The 14,694-nt window shown below is 47.0% G+C and overlaps 1 protein-coding gene across 1 annotated transcript in view; it reads right to left on the reverse strand.

The window, feature by feature from the left end:
• PLXNA4 (plexin A4) overlaps positions 1 to 14,694 on the reverse strand; it is a gene marked incomplete at its 3' end in the record, with an annotated part of 399,326 nt that overhangs the window by 75,266 nt on the left and 309,366 nt on the right. The window contains exon 10 of the mRNA XM_084283189.1: positions 5,330 to 5,530. Coding sequence (XP_084139315.1) covers positions 5,330 to 5,530 — 201 coding nt within the window. The remainder of the gene's footprint in view (positions 1 to 5,329; positions 5,531 to 14,694) is intronic.

The following is a 14,694-nucleotide window of genomic DNA, read 5'->3' on the forward strand; positions in this document are numbered from 1 at the left end:
CTGTGTGCACTGGGATTTATCTGTTAGCAGAGCCTAGGCAGGGCTGCCAAGGGACAGGCAGCTGGAGTCCCCCCGAGCCTTTCATCCCACTGAGAATCCCAGTGCCAACAGCAGGAGCCCAGCTGGGATTTTATATCTTATCTGCCTGTGGCACTGGGGGCAAACACGCATTAGGGCTGTTAACTTGGTAGAACTGATCCAGAACTGGAAACGGATGCAAGGGAATAAGCAACAAGATCCCCGTGGAAGAGCTCCAGGGATGAAACCAGCTGAGGGCTGGAAGGAGGACGCTCTCTCTGCCTTGCCTGGTCTGCTCAGACAGCTCGTGGGCTGCACGGCAGCAAAACAGAGCAATTTGCAAAGTAACAGGGAGTAGATGCTCCGTCCTGCTCAGACCACAGGAGCTGCTAACTCATTGTGGTCTCTGTTCAAAGCCTGCTGAACTCAAGAGGAGTCTTTGAAAAGGATTTGCTCAGCTGTAACAATAAGATGGAAATATGTTTCAGAGGAGAGAAAAGGGCCGAGGCATCGATCTGCAGGACGCACAGCAGAGCTTCCTGGGCACTCCTGCTACGAGCGTTCATACCACTAAGGCTTGTATGTACGTGTCGCCGTGCACAACTTTCTCCAGCACAGGCAAAAATTGCACAAAAGACATAAATCTGACCCCGAAGTCTGCGAAATCTGGATTCCCACCATGCATATCAAATCAAAGCAGAAAATTGCAGGCAATTTAGAGGCCCGAACTGAGAAAGAGAGGCTGCCCTCCCAGAAAGGCAGGCTGGCTCCCATCAGGAAATGCCAAAAAGCTGCTAGAAGGAGCTGCTGTAATTCACAGGAACAGCACATTGTGTTTTGAACTCTCGAGCACCAGGCTCTTTGTCTCTTAAACTCTTTGCTAGTATCAGATAGCCTTACAACAGGGGCTGAGCCCGTGGCACCGCTCGGCCCTTTCGCCGCGCTGTTAGTGGTTTAACATATTGTGCACAAGCCACCGTAAACAGGGTGTCTGTTTGTCTCCTGGAGGTTTTCACCACCAAGTTCCCTGTCCTCAGGCTGAGATCGTGGCTGCAGAAAAATCACAGCTCTCAGTTTTGTAGGAGCAACGCAAACATTAGCTGACTGAGCAGCAAGATGGTTTATTTTTCAGTAATCTGCATGTTCCTGGCTCCTCTGGGCATCCTGTTAGTGATTACAAGCGCCCCGAATTAGAGGAACTCAGCTTTGCAGACCTCTGAGCCTTGTGGTTTGTGCAGAAGCAGAGGGATATGACTTCTCGGTACATCCTCCTGAGATGCTGTGCAGCACAAAGACCTTTGGAGGTTTGTTCTGGGCACGCTTAGGACAATAAACCAAGCGTGGTTACGTGATCTACCTCCAACATGTCCAATAGCAGGGAAACATTTGTAGACAAACAGCTTTTTGGTTTTATTTTAGTGTTAGTTTTCCTTGACAGCACAAAGACTGCTTCTGTGATTAGAGCTTGGGCCTGGGGACTGATTCCTGTATCTGGCTCTGCCACCAGTTCCTTGCGTGACCCTGTGCAAAGCATTTAATCCCTCTTTGCATCAATTTTCCGGCCATAAACAGGAGGCAGAAACCTTCTTGCTCAAAGCCATCACCTTGAACTCTTTGCTTACTAGAGCTGGGACTGAACCTCTGTGTCTGTGTTATCACCCACAACAAAAGAACCCACATCTTGACTGGGGTCCCTCTGCGATATTTGAACATAGATAAAATAATTTAATAATGTAGATACATTAATTTAATAATTTAACAATAATTGAGAGGCGTATGCATGACTCAGCCCTGGGCTCATCTGCCTTTGGCCTCCTGTTAAGTGTGTTTTCCCATCATGTTTGGGAATAGTTGCTCTTTTTTTTCTCTTCCAGCCCTGTTTTTGTTTTTGTTTTCTCCCTCCCTCCCTGCGAGCCGCACCATGGAGTCAAGTGCTTCTGAGATTTCTTGCTCAAGTGCAATAACGTGACAACAGCAACGTGTTTGCTTTTCCTATTCCTCTCTCACCCAGTGCTTTGAGCTGTCCCACCCCGGGTCTCGCAGCACACGGACCCGCGAAGGGCTTCGGGGCAAATTCTCAGCAGGGATTTCACTGCTGGAAATCAGCACATGCAGGCAGCACATGCCAAGACCAGGCACTGGGTCAGGCTGACATAAAGCAAAACGTGTGCTTAGGTCTTTGAAGCTGGTGATGGCAGTGATCATGGCACGGTCAGGCAGGGCATCGCTCACCCATTTTCCTCTTCTTTTTGCTGAAGTTTTCTGACCCTGTTGGGCTGACTGCAAGTGCTGGGTCTCCCAGTGCTTCCCACTGGGGAGATTGCTCCCTGCCCTAATAGATCTGTTCCAGCCATTTCTGCTGACGTTTTTACTTACTTATTTATATGCCTCCTTAGCTCTCCTCCTTTTCATTTCCTCCCATCACTCCGTGTCCAGACTGTCGGCGGAGCTATCATAAGTGCAATAAGGAATGGCAGGCAGGGTCTCTCTGAGTGATAATTGTGTGCCTTGGGTGGTGTGATAGAGGACAAAGCCCAGAGCTGAGAGGCTCAAACCACTTGACAAGAACAATAATTGTCCCGAAGCGTGCTGCCTGCAGTGACTTATTGCTGTTATCAAATGAAATATCTCCAGGAAAGACAGGGAGAGAGACGGAGCTGGCTATTGACTGGACCAAGCACCTAGGCACCATCAGTGCTGAATATGACATTACTGACAGGCCATCAGATAGGCTGGCCCCACCTGGGTGTCCTTAAAACATCTCTTAATTGAACTTGGAGCCACTTAGCAAAGTGCCTGCCTAAGATGGATGGACCTGGTTCTCATCTCGGCTCCCCTGGTGTAGATCCTGAGGGACCAGGCAGCCAGGAGCAAGAGTTAAAGCTTCTTTTTTCCTGCTCCTATCCTGGGTAAAAGCAGGAAAACTCCTGCATTTTGCAGAAGGTGTTCTGCAGGAGCTGGATTTGAGCTCCCCGGTGCCTCCTGTAGGATGGGAGGGGACAGAACTGGAGGCTTACGTCGGAAAACAAGCCAAGAATGATTGCTTAGTCTAGCATGCATCGCCAACAGAAAGATCTGCTGGCAGGATAGCATCCCTTCAGGGACACACCATCACAACACATCCTCCCACCCTTCTTTGGACCTTCTCCAAGCCTGCAATGCAGGTGCTACGCTCAGCGCCTCATCCAGCTACTCTGCTGAATAAAAAAGCTCGGCTGAAGGGGGCTGATTCAATTTGCAAACAAGCTCATACAGCTGTTCCTAAAGCCAGGTGACCCTCGGAGCAGGGGCTCATTGTGTCGCGGTGGCTCCAGACGGAATGCTAATTTTGGCAGGAAAGGAAATAATCATGATGGAGACATACCTACAGCACTCCTTTCCCATTGTCTGTGTCCTCTGCCACCTGCTCAGAGCCTGGGCATCTCTGTTCCTTTTTTTTTTTTTTTTTTTCGTATCTGTGTGAATGTTTCTTTCTTTTGTCTGGCTCTCCCTTGCACATCTCTTTCTCTTAGCGTCTGGTAAATTCAGAGCAACAATGAAATAACATTTCTCATAGGGGAAAAAAATAGCCTCAAAGAAGGCTATTAAAAAGAAGAGAGAAGAAAAGAGAAGAAAAGAGAGGAAAAAAAAATAGAAAAGAAGAAAGGAGAAGAAAAGGAAGAGGTAGGATGCAGAAGAGGAAGGAGTAGAGTTTATTCCAAAATAATCCTCTCCTCATGGAGATGCCAGAAGCCCACCTGAGCCACCACCAAATGTGGGGCAGGCGTGATACAGACCCTGCAAGGTTATGGAGTGCCCTGCCACCGTGAGCAGCTCAGGAGTAGCCTGCAATGTCATGACATCAAATTAAATGTTAAGATCAAGTGTTGTCACAGCACTCAGGCATCCCATGAGCAAATACACCTGGGGATTCATTGAAGCCCACTTCGTTGGTCGTAGGTACAACCTCTTCTTGAAGCATGCAGGTAACATGAGAACAGTCACCATTACCCCTTAAAATCAGGCTCAGTTATTGAGTAACACAAACCAGGGGGCTAAGAGAGACTCTCCAAGGCTGCTGAGGCAGTCAGTCCCCCATTCAGCCCAACTGTGCTTAAAATTACCCTGAGATGCCCCATGCTGGTGCTTGTTTCTGCCAGATAATTTGTGACTCTGAAAGGCGGCTGCGCTCCTCCCTGCTAAGATGCTTTGGATAGACATGTAGACTCTGCTCAGGTACATAAAACATTCCTCCAGCCCCAGGCTTTCACTTTGCAAAAGAAATTCGTTTTTAAGATAGTGTAATGCTTTCTTAATTTCTCAACCCCTTTTTTTCTGTGAAATCTCGAATCCGGATGCTCACAGGCCACTAACCAGTAATGAAAATCAGGAGGGAGGGAGGGAAGGAAAAGAATAAATATGACAGTGCCATTGGGAAAGTTTTGTGTGTGTGTGTTTTTTTGTCTTTTTTTCCGACAGATCATGAAACGTGTGAACTGCCTGTAATCTCCAACACGCTGCTTAATGCAGCAGAATATGTTGTGATGGGTTTTAACAAGCCCTGCCCGGCATGGAGTGGCAGAGCTGCAGTGAAGTGGCTAAAGCCTGTAATTAGCTCTTTGACTAATAAATCATCTCATAACAGCAATGCGAATGACTCAAATGCATGTCTGGGAGACACAAATTTCATGGAGAAACCTCCAGAGGAGCTGTGCTAGGTGACCACCACCACGTATCTGCACGGCTCCTGCCCCAAAGCCTCACAGGGGCTCCCTGGGATTGGTGTCACCGGTCCTGCAGGTGGGGAAACAGAGGTGTGAGGAGGGCAGAGCGACGAAACAGAGCCTGGGGAAGGCTTGTCTCAAGCTTTTAGCATCTCAGCCTTCCTCGGACCCATTGCTGGCATTTGTTAGACTGTTTATATGCTGTTTGTGTCCCTTTGCTAATTCCCCCACATAATAAATTTAATTCTCAGTGCTGACAGGAACATTAGTCCCTTTGGAAACCCTTTTAGATGCAAACAAGGATGTGGCACTGTGAGGATACGGACATTTTAAATGGAAAATAATGTCTGTGGGTCATGGCTAAGGTGCTTCAGCATGGCCAAATGCTGGGACCCAAGGCTTTTTGGTAACACAACCCAGACCTAAAGAGCAAAAGGGTCAGTTTGCAAGCTACCAACCCTGACTATAGCTGAAATCGGGTATACAATAAAGTAAAAAGGGCTGCAGCACAGCTCTAGCTCCCATCAGGACAGTGCTGTAGGCACTCATGGACCTCCCTGGTCCCTGCAGCTCTCCCGGGGGTGCTGAGGGCAGCGGGGATTGCTCACCGACGTGTTCTGGCACTGCACGCTGGAGCTGTTGAACCTCAAGGCAGGCACCCGCTGCTCATTGCCCTGGATGTTCAGGATGCATTCGTAGCCTCGCTGGCCAGATTGTGGCTGGGGCAGATTCTTGGCCTTCAGGGTGATGGGCTTGATCACCTCCACCGGCACCAGGATCTTCTCTGCCTGCAGCAGCTGGGGACAGTCCTGGGGAGAGAGGAGGCAACATAACAAGTCAGCTCATGAGTTTCCCCATCCTCTGATGCTCCTCAAACTTCTCACTTGATGCTCTGCAAAGCCTTTGTGTCTCCCTGGGACTCTGCTTGGTACAAGGGGATTCATGGGGCATTGCTGAGGAGGCTCAGATAAATAGGTGAGTAAGGATTGCTTTTACAAGCCATCATTTCCCACCTCCTTTTTTTTCACCGCATGCAGTCCCTTGACCTTCAGGACTCAAAGAGGTCCTCTGGTGCCTCTTCCTACCTGCTCCATTAACCCCCAGGGTCTGAGCCTGGTTATGATGCCATGACCCAAGAAGTGAATAAAGCCAAATCCAAGCATAATTCCTTGCCTCCCCAGCAACCAATGCACCGTTGTGCAAAAGGCACGGCTGCAGCAAGACATATTGTAAGCCACAGAGCATGGGCTGCTAAAAAGAGAGTTTGGTTTGGCTTAGAGAGGGGCAGAATATTTATTGGAGATGGATTCAGATCTCAAGAAACAACTTCTGCATACTGTGTGAAGATCTCCAGGAAGGGCTTGCAAACATTTTTGAAAAATACTAAGTGGATGTTGGTTAATCTAGCAAGGTGTGGTGCATAATTTGGGTGTGGGCACCTAAATGGGCAATGCAGAAAGCTTTGTTCAAAGTCAGGTGAATTTTCACAGCTTTAGTTAGAGCAGCAGAGCACTGCTTCTTCATGGTGCAATCAGACAACTGCAAGCTGTGAAATCCACGTATGCCAGGAAGTTATCAACAATTTAGGAAAATAGTACAGTGTTTGCCTTGCTAATCCAAGGCAGCTTGATATAAAATACACAGCCACTACACCAGGCTACAAACATAAGCATGCCATGTGTACCAACCATGCCATCTTGGTCACCTGTAAGAGCCTGACTGTCCCTTTTTTAAAGTCTTTCCAACTCCTGAATGTCAAGAGAAGACCTGTCCACTGTTTTTCTTCTCTTCACTGTTTGGCACACTACTTTCCTTCTAGAAAACACTACTGGATCATGATGGCACAGCCACTCTATCCAGAGCAGAGAGCGACACCATTTCAGCCTGTCCTGCCCAATGTTACAGCAGTTCCTTGAAGGGAATCCCTGGCTAGGTCCAACTGGTACAAACAGAGACAGGGAAATAACCTGAAGAGGTGAAAGCTTTACCTGAAGTTGTGGGTGAGGGACAAGAGAAGGAAAACAACAGATCCACGGCTGGAGAATAAGGCAAGTGGAATTTATGGCTTATGAGAGCCTGGGAGCTTGTTAGAGCAGATGGTGGAAACATCTCACCGAAGCAAATAGCTTAGGAAGATAAAGAAATGGATTCGATGTGTAACATCTGCAGTTACACCAGCCAGGGACAGAATTACAAGAGCCATCAGTCATGACACTGTGGGTGTCAGCCAGCCCATGGCCAGAGGCAGGAGGAAAATCCAGCATCCACCCAACTGCAGTGAAGCTGCAGTGAAGTCCTGAAGCCTTCCTCGGTGTCTGTCTGTCTGTGCCAGGGGGGATGCCAGATGAAAGAGCCCTCTGTGGCAACCTGATTTCTCATCTTACAGGGTGATGCTGAAGGTGTAAGAAATTGCTAAGTGCTGATGGAGTTCAATTAGCATGGCCCAGGTTAACACCAGAACCAAGATACCCAAGCATGCAGTCACTGGAGCTGGATGGGTCTGGTTATCTGATGATGTTAACCTGACACAAGATCTTCTTTAATACATGCTATCATGAACTGAGGCTAAATGGAATATCACGTTAACCTGTACGTGGATCAGAGATAGCATGCCCACACAGTACTGCATTGCAGTGATGAGCTCTACCACTGCTATGCTGTTTTTCCTGGGGTCCTGGTGCTGTACAAATACTTCACTGACCAGACACACCTGAGGAGGCTCCAAGAAGTAGAGTGTATGAGCAGTGGAAGGTGCCTTATGCTCCATTATGATAAAGACAAAGCCAGTGGGGAAAGGGGCTTGAGGATATTGGACCCCCAGGAGTCCTCGAAGAGCTGCACCTTGTCCCAACACTCCCTACTCCTGCTGTTGTCCTATCCCAAGATGAATTATCCCCAGGGAAATAGTAATGCTGAAATGCAATAGCTGAACTGGTACAGAAATGTTTGTCTTAGCAGGAAGGCAAGGCTTGATGGTGCAAAAAGTCTTTCCCTCTTTCTGTTCAGTGCTTTTGCCCTACCAAGGCACACTGGTGTTAGGGTTAGCCGCAGGGCTGAGTAGCTACTCAGCATGGAGAAGTGAGAAATAATCTAACCCCGTGTGATTTAGCCCTATAAAACCCCAAGGAAGGAGGGTAAACATTGCCCCAGTGGTCTAGGCTATATTAAAATGAATGAGAGAGTCCAGTTGTTATCCCTCCAGAGGATGCCACACATAAATACCTTTTGGGACTGCATAGCTTCACCACATCCCAGATTCTTCCCCTGCACAGGCTTCCCTACCTCACATGTCCTGGGGCCTCGAAATCAGCTCCCTCTCTCTCTTCTGGCACAAGAACAGACCTTGGCACCATCATCTTTATTATTTTCTTCCCCCGGTTGAGGAAGAGATGCGTTGGCAGCGCATCATCGGGACAGAGGGGTGGCAAAGCCCTATCTGCCGCCGAGCAGCCTTTTCCCAAGAGTGGGCATTTCGCTTGATGTCTGTCAAACAGCAAAGCCTCCGAAGGGGGCTGGAGGATGGGGGTTGAAGATAGCCCACGACGGTACCTGCAGGCTGGTCTTGCCCAGCTTTATCCTGTCCAACCTCCCCCCCCCAAGCACCACTGGTGCTGTAACCTTTTCGATAACACTTGTTTCAAGTTCATTAACAAGCCGCGATTGTGGCAGCCCCAAAACAGGATTCGTTTGCATATAAAAAGCTTTGCAGGGCTGCGAGGAAGTTCATTATAGATAATTGAAGAGGCAAGCGCCATAAAGAGGAAATCCTCCCAATGTGGCTTTATCTGATTGACCTAATGTTCTTTCTAATTGAAACGGGGGGGCGGGGAGGTGGGGGAAGGCAATTTCCTTGCGTGATGTGCCACGGAAAACTGAAGAGCTTGGGCTAGGCTCTGGGTTCAAATTCAACCACAGTACTCATTTTGTAGCCTATGTCAAGCCCTATCCAGCTTTATGTTTTTGAAGGTTATCTCAAATAACCTTCAAAAACATAATGTTTTTGAGGTTATTTGAGAGTACAAAACCTGCTCAGAGCAGATTCCGCACCAGGACCCAAGCAGGAGGGTCCTTAAAAATTCTGGGTATTTTCTCTTTACCCTTCCTCTGTGATGTGCATCACCCAGGCTAGAAGAGCACTTTTGGCATGTTGTAGGGGAAGCCAAAACACACACTGATAACAACTGGACCAAGGAAGAGCACAATCCCATCCCTTTTGTCTTTGGGATATAATAAATCAAACCTTACCCTTGACTTTAAGGGGAGCTGGTTCAGATTCCAGAGGAGCTAAAATCCAGTTTTATCTGTACCAGAGCAACTTATTTGAAAGCAGACTCTGGTCGATCCATTTTGTGTACGTATTTTCATTATATCCCTTAAATGCTTCCAAATGAATCAGCCCCTTTAAAATAATATCCTCCACCCTTGCCAATTACTCGTATCAGCAGCAATGCACACCTCAAATCACCAAATTTTGCCAGCTTTCAAGTCAGAGAGCTTTTGTAGCAAAAACACCACATGAAATGGGCTGTGCTCATTGGGTCGATGGTAGTTTAATTTTCCTTATTTATAACTCCTCGTAGAGTGCCTGCAAATGTGTTTTGCTGCAGCCTGCAGAAATAATGAAGTCTCAGTAACACGAGAGCCCCCTTCTCTCCTCTTCTCTCATATATGTGTTATGGCTCTCATCACTGCCCCGAGTCCCCAGCGAGTGCCATCCTGAGGAGTCTGCTAAAAGGGGGGATGAAACCTCTCCGAGGCTATGTGGTCTTAGCCCTGAGCTAATTGCTTTGCTCCCTTTATGGTGCTCCACGCATACAGAGTTATGATTTCTTGGGGATTTTGTCCTGCTGTTTTCCAGGCCAAGCTGGAGACTGACCAGAAACCCTGAGTTATCTTCCTCTCCCAGGTACAAAGCGTGTAGGAGTCTTTCATGGTGTGGTGATATTGCACGGGGTTTCTCCTAACCTTATTCTGTGCAGTTCCACACTCTGACATTATTTATGGCCAGGACCACGAGCCCAGGTCTCACCAAAGCTTTTTCCATTTTCCAAAGGAAAATGGGTTAGATTTACTTTGAATGGCAGGCATCCTACATGGAAATAGGTAAATCAGCTCTGAGTTTTAAACACAATGACCCTCCCACCTACTAGCAGTCTAATACTGGGGTCCCAGTTCATTTATCCTTCCCTGTGCACCCCTTGTCACCCAGAACATTCACATGAGGGAAGCTTTCATACTTTCCCTTCGTGCTGCTCCCTTGGGATCCCTGGCAGCATTGACAGGATCTCCACCTTATGGGGAAGAAAACTGGAGCTGATCTATTTCTGCCTGCTTTGTAGGTGTGTTTGGCAAGGCAACCAACTCCTGGCAGGCGTTTTTCATCCTTCTTTTCCCTGGAGAGTATTCTTTTCATTCAGAACCAGACACAGACACCAATTCCTTCACTGTTAGTCTCAATGCATCTAGCTCCCCTTTCCTTCTGCTGTCAGAGAATCGCAGAATCCCAGACTGGTTTGGGTTGGAAGGGACCTCAAAGCCCATCTCATCCCAACCCCTGCCATGGGCACAGACACCTCCCACCAGCCCAGGCTGCCCCCAGCCACATCCAGCCTGGCCTTGGGCACTGCCAGGGATGGGGCAGCTACAACTTCTTCTTTTTTGTTGTAGTTATTTTGTTTTTAAAAAATTCCTTTACATATCCTTTGTTCAATGTCCTTCTCTGCGCTTGTCTAAGCCATCTTGCCCAGAAGGAACATGAGCACAAAGTACATCTAAGTGGGGACTGTTTCTTCCACACTCAAGCCCTTCTGGATCCCACAAGTAATGATACTCAGATTGTTATTTACTCATATATTATGTAAATAAAATACTTTTTAATGTTTTTTGTCCATCTGCTCTGCTAAGCTGCAGTGAACTGTGGCTTTCTCACCCTCCCACTCTGTACTGTAACCAAGCCAAGAAGGTAAGATTTGAGACAGTGATTGGTTCTTCACAAAGATATCTAGACCACAGACTCTGGATGTCCTGTTTTTTGGATAAGATTAAAAATCACTTTAAGAAAGAAAACAAAAACCACCGCCAACAACAACATAACCACAGGGAAAGAGAAAGAAAAGTAAGGGAAAGAAGGAGTAAATAATGAAAGCAAGCAAACAAAAAAAGACTTTTTTTTTTTTTTTTAAATCATTGACTTTAGAGGAATCAGATTTCCCCTGGATAAAAAAGCAGGAAAACAGTAAGATGAGAGGCAGCAGGGACTGCCTGGAACATGTTGCCTGAACTTCTCTCTCGCACCCTGGTTCGGGGCTGAGACAGCACCCGAGCAGCATCACCCCCTTGTTTAGCATCTCCATCTCTGCCATGGGGAGCTTTGGGCTCTGTGGGTGACAAACTGGGTCCTCTGTGAATCACTTTTAAACTCTGACACAACCTCCCAGGCCTGGGATAATTTGGAGAACAAAGCAGCCGCGAGCCCGGCTTTCCCCGGCGCGGGAGGCGAAGGGGTGAGTTACAGTCCGCGCTGTGTTTACATTATTACACCACTAATTCTTAGCATCGTAAAATTATATTTAAAATTTACACAAACAGTGCTGGGGAACATTATTAGGTTATAAAGTGGATTCAGGTCAATGCTTCGCAGGCAGGCTTCCAAGCTTCATAAATTTCTGGATATACTTCCCCCAAATTTACATCAGCACCAGCAGCAATCAAACCGGCTACAAAAAGCTCACCCGGTCAAAGAATTTTTTAATGCACCATATATTTTATCTTCACTTCCTAAGTTTACAATGCTGTTAGCCTGATTGATGGTGTACTTACTTATTGGCACAGCAAAAGTAATAATACGCGGAGAAAATGCTCAGAACTTTAAAGGCAGCTGATGAGGAGAAAGCAACAGGATTTATGGGAAGTGTAAACATCTGCAGAGACAACAAAGGAGTAATTGAGTCCTTGCATCGTTGTCACTTCTGGTGGTTACTTTCTAGTTTAGAGCCTTCCATGCACTCAGGATCAAAAAAAAAGCTTTCTTTTGACAGATATTGCAAGAGATTCTGGGAAAAGGTGGAGGAGATGTGGTCCTGTTTAAGCTCTGCCCTCTCTAGTACTATGTAGCTCGATGGTGGCTCGCACAGATTAGTGTACAGCCATCACTGCTGGAGCACGGGACACGATCAGATCACCAGCAGGGCATTAGCCCAGCTGCCACAGCCTCCTAGGTCCCTGGTTTCAGCAGTGTGAAGGTCAGTGGGTGATGACTGGTGCTGGTCGGCAAAGGGTGGGAGCTCGAAAAAAAAGAAGATAAATGAAGATGTTTGACCTCCTCATGTGGCTCATGGCTCAGTCCCTTGGTGGGGAGCAAAGTGGCACCCCCAGGCCATGCAGGCAGTGCTGGGAAGTGACCCAGGGCTGCCAAGAGCTGGATCCCGACCTAGGACAAGTCTGCCTCAGAAACCAGTCCACACATCTCTGCTGATCAATGTTAATGATTTTACCCTCCTTTAATTCTTTATTAATAGAGCCCTTCTCAGCTGTTCCATTATTCCACTGTGATCAAGGTCAGGCTGCCATAATTAGCCAAGCTCTGCATTTATCCTTTTTAAATTGAGACACAACATTAGCTTTTCTTCAGCCCTTTGCCACTTTGACACATGCTCAGAAGGAAAAGTAATGATCCGGAGAGCAGGAGCCTTCTGGTCAGTGGATGGAGGGAGTGGACGGGTGAAAAAAAATTAAGATGTTTGTGGTGTCATTGGGTACATTTGCTCAAAGGAGAGATGTGGAAGCAGTCTCTTTTCTGGTATTTCCTTAGTGAAAATTGTCTGTTTCTGAAATTGTAAGAAATATGTGTGTGTACATTGAAGAAGGTGATGTGTGTAAGGGAGACAAGATAACTTTGTGGGACAAAGACCTGAATTCGTTAAATAAAACCCTGGTTAGGTAAGCCAGTCCTCTCAAGATTTCACACACAGTGAAACTGTATTGTGCAAAGCCATGGGAAGCATGGGGCAGAGAACAGCTGAGTACAACCAGCTTCTGATGCATTAATGAATTTATTCTTTAATTAATATTCCATGACTCTGCATCCTTCTGCCTAGCCTGACTTCTTCTGTCCTTCTGCAAGGACTTAAATCTGAGGTTCTTGAGACCTTTCATGCATAATAAAGCATTGCATATCCATACCCTGCACTGTAATCCTAACAAGTCTGCAACGTTTCAGCACTGCAATCGTACCTCTTACTGCTTATCTAATGGGTACCAATAACAACGACATGTAATTCTCCAACAAAGATAAGTTTTCAATATATTTGTGCCCACAAATAGGTTTTGCATCCCGAAGGAATATTCTCCAACCAAGGCTTCCTCAGAAGGAATGGGGAGACTACGGCTTCGAGGCCAAGCTGTAGTGTTTTCTTCATAAGAGAGGAGTGAAAGTCTCAAAGTTTTTAGGAACTTAGTACCTTTGGGAGCTCCACTCAAGGCTGGAAATGGCCATTGAGTTCAGAAGTCAACAGAAGGACAAGCAACAGATGGGTTGGACGTGCACACACAGACCACGTTGACACTATCCCGCTTCCTTCGGAAACCAGGACATAAGTCCAAGGAATCATAACATCCCAGGCTGCACGCTGGGAAGGTCAGGACAATGATATCATGGCTCTTATCACCCTCCTCCTCACTGAGGTCTGTGACAGCATGAGATAACACCCAAGCCAAAGCAAATGGACTCGTGCGCAAAGACGCGGCAAGGGAAGGAGGAACTGGGCTCAGCCTCCTGGAGATGCCCCAAGCAGGACAGGAGACACAGTCCAGCACTGCTGCTTATCTGTGGCTTCAACATCCTGAGAATGTTTCTCCTTGGCCAGATCCCAAAAGCTCCCAAGTTCCAAAGCAGTGAACGCAATTGATGCTACAATGGAGAAAAGCAAAAACTTCCTACTTGAGGGTCAGGCCACCACTCCACGCTAAGACCGAACAGGGAATTGTCTTTCCTCTTTGACAACAACTTTTCCCTCAAATTTCAAGGTGTTGCACAGATCCTAGCAGTCCTAACCGATGTTCAGATAGCCAGAAAGCCCTGTAGCCACTTGAGGCATCGCAATGGCATTGGACTGAGTCAGGCTATCAAAACAGCATAAGCTCTTCCTGATGTTATTTCAAGGGTGCTGTGTTGGCGGGGACAGATGAATATTACCCTGTTGCATTCTGAGATCACTCTGTCCTGTGGGATAAATAATCTTACATTACAAAGATGAACAGCCCAGCTGGTACGTACAGCATTTAGCAGGGACACGGTATTGAGTCTCAGATGATTCTTACATCTCCATTCAAAGTAATCTCCCTGAAGAAGCTAAAGCCTATGACCCAAGGAAAAAATGTGTGTATTAAGGGAAGATGAATTGCTCATAACGAGGCCTTTTTCCATCAGCTATCAGTTCCTGTTGTGGTCTGATTCCTGGTCTCAGCATGGACATGATGGAGCTGCCCTGCCCCAGGACAGATTTCCTGCAGATCCATCTCCATAATAACCAGAAAACCTAAAAGTAATTGCAACTGAACAAGTTACTAGCCTTTTCCCCTGCCAGCTGGAACACCGTGGGGCAGAAAACCTCAAGAGATGACAAAAGGTACCCTAAAATAACAAAACATGCCTTGTCACACACAGACCTTCCATCTTCTTCACCTAAGTTTAAGTCAGGGCAAATGCTGGCTTACCACAAAAGCAAATTGCTTAATTAGTTTGCAAAGGCTCAGAAATTTCTTGTGAACAGACCCAGCTCCAGGTACTAAGCACTGCACAAGCACATATGATCAGAAAGTGCTTACCCAAAGCACAAGAGGCTGTGAGAGACACAGAGGCACAGAAACTTGAATGTGTCCAAGCCAATGTGGAGGTGGGAATAAAATTTTCGCCTGCTGAAATAAAACCCATGGCCCCATATGATGCCTGATAGTGTCTCTGAGCAGCTTTCTC

Source organism: Netta rufina (assembly GCF_964035555.1).
Source record: "Netta rufina genome assembly, chromosome: 1".
Lineage (NCBI taxonomy): Eukaryota > Metazoa > Chordata > Aves > Anseriformes > Anatidae > Netta > Netta rufina.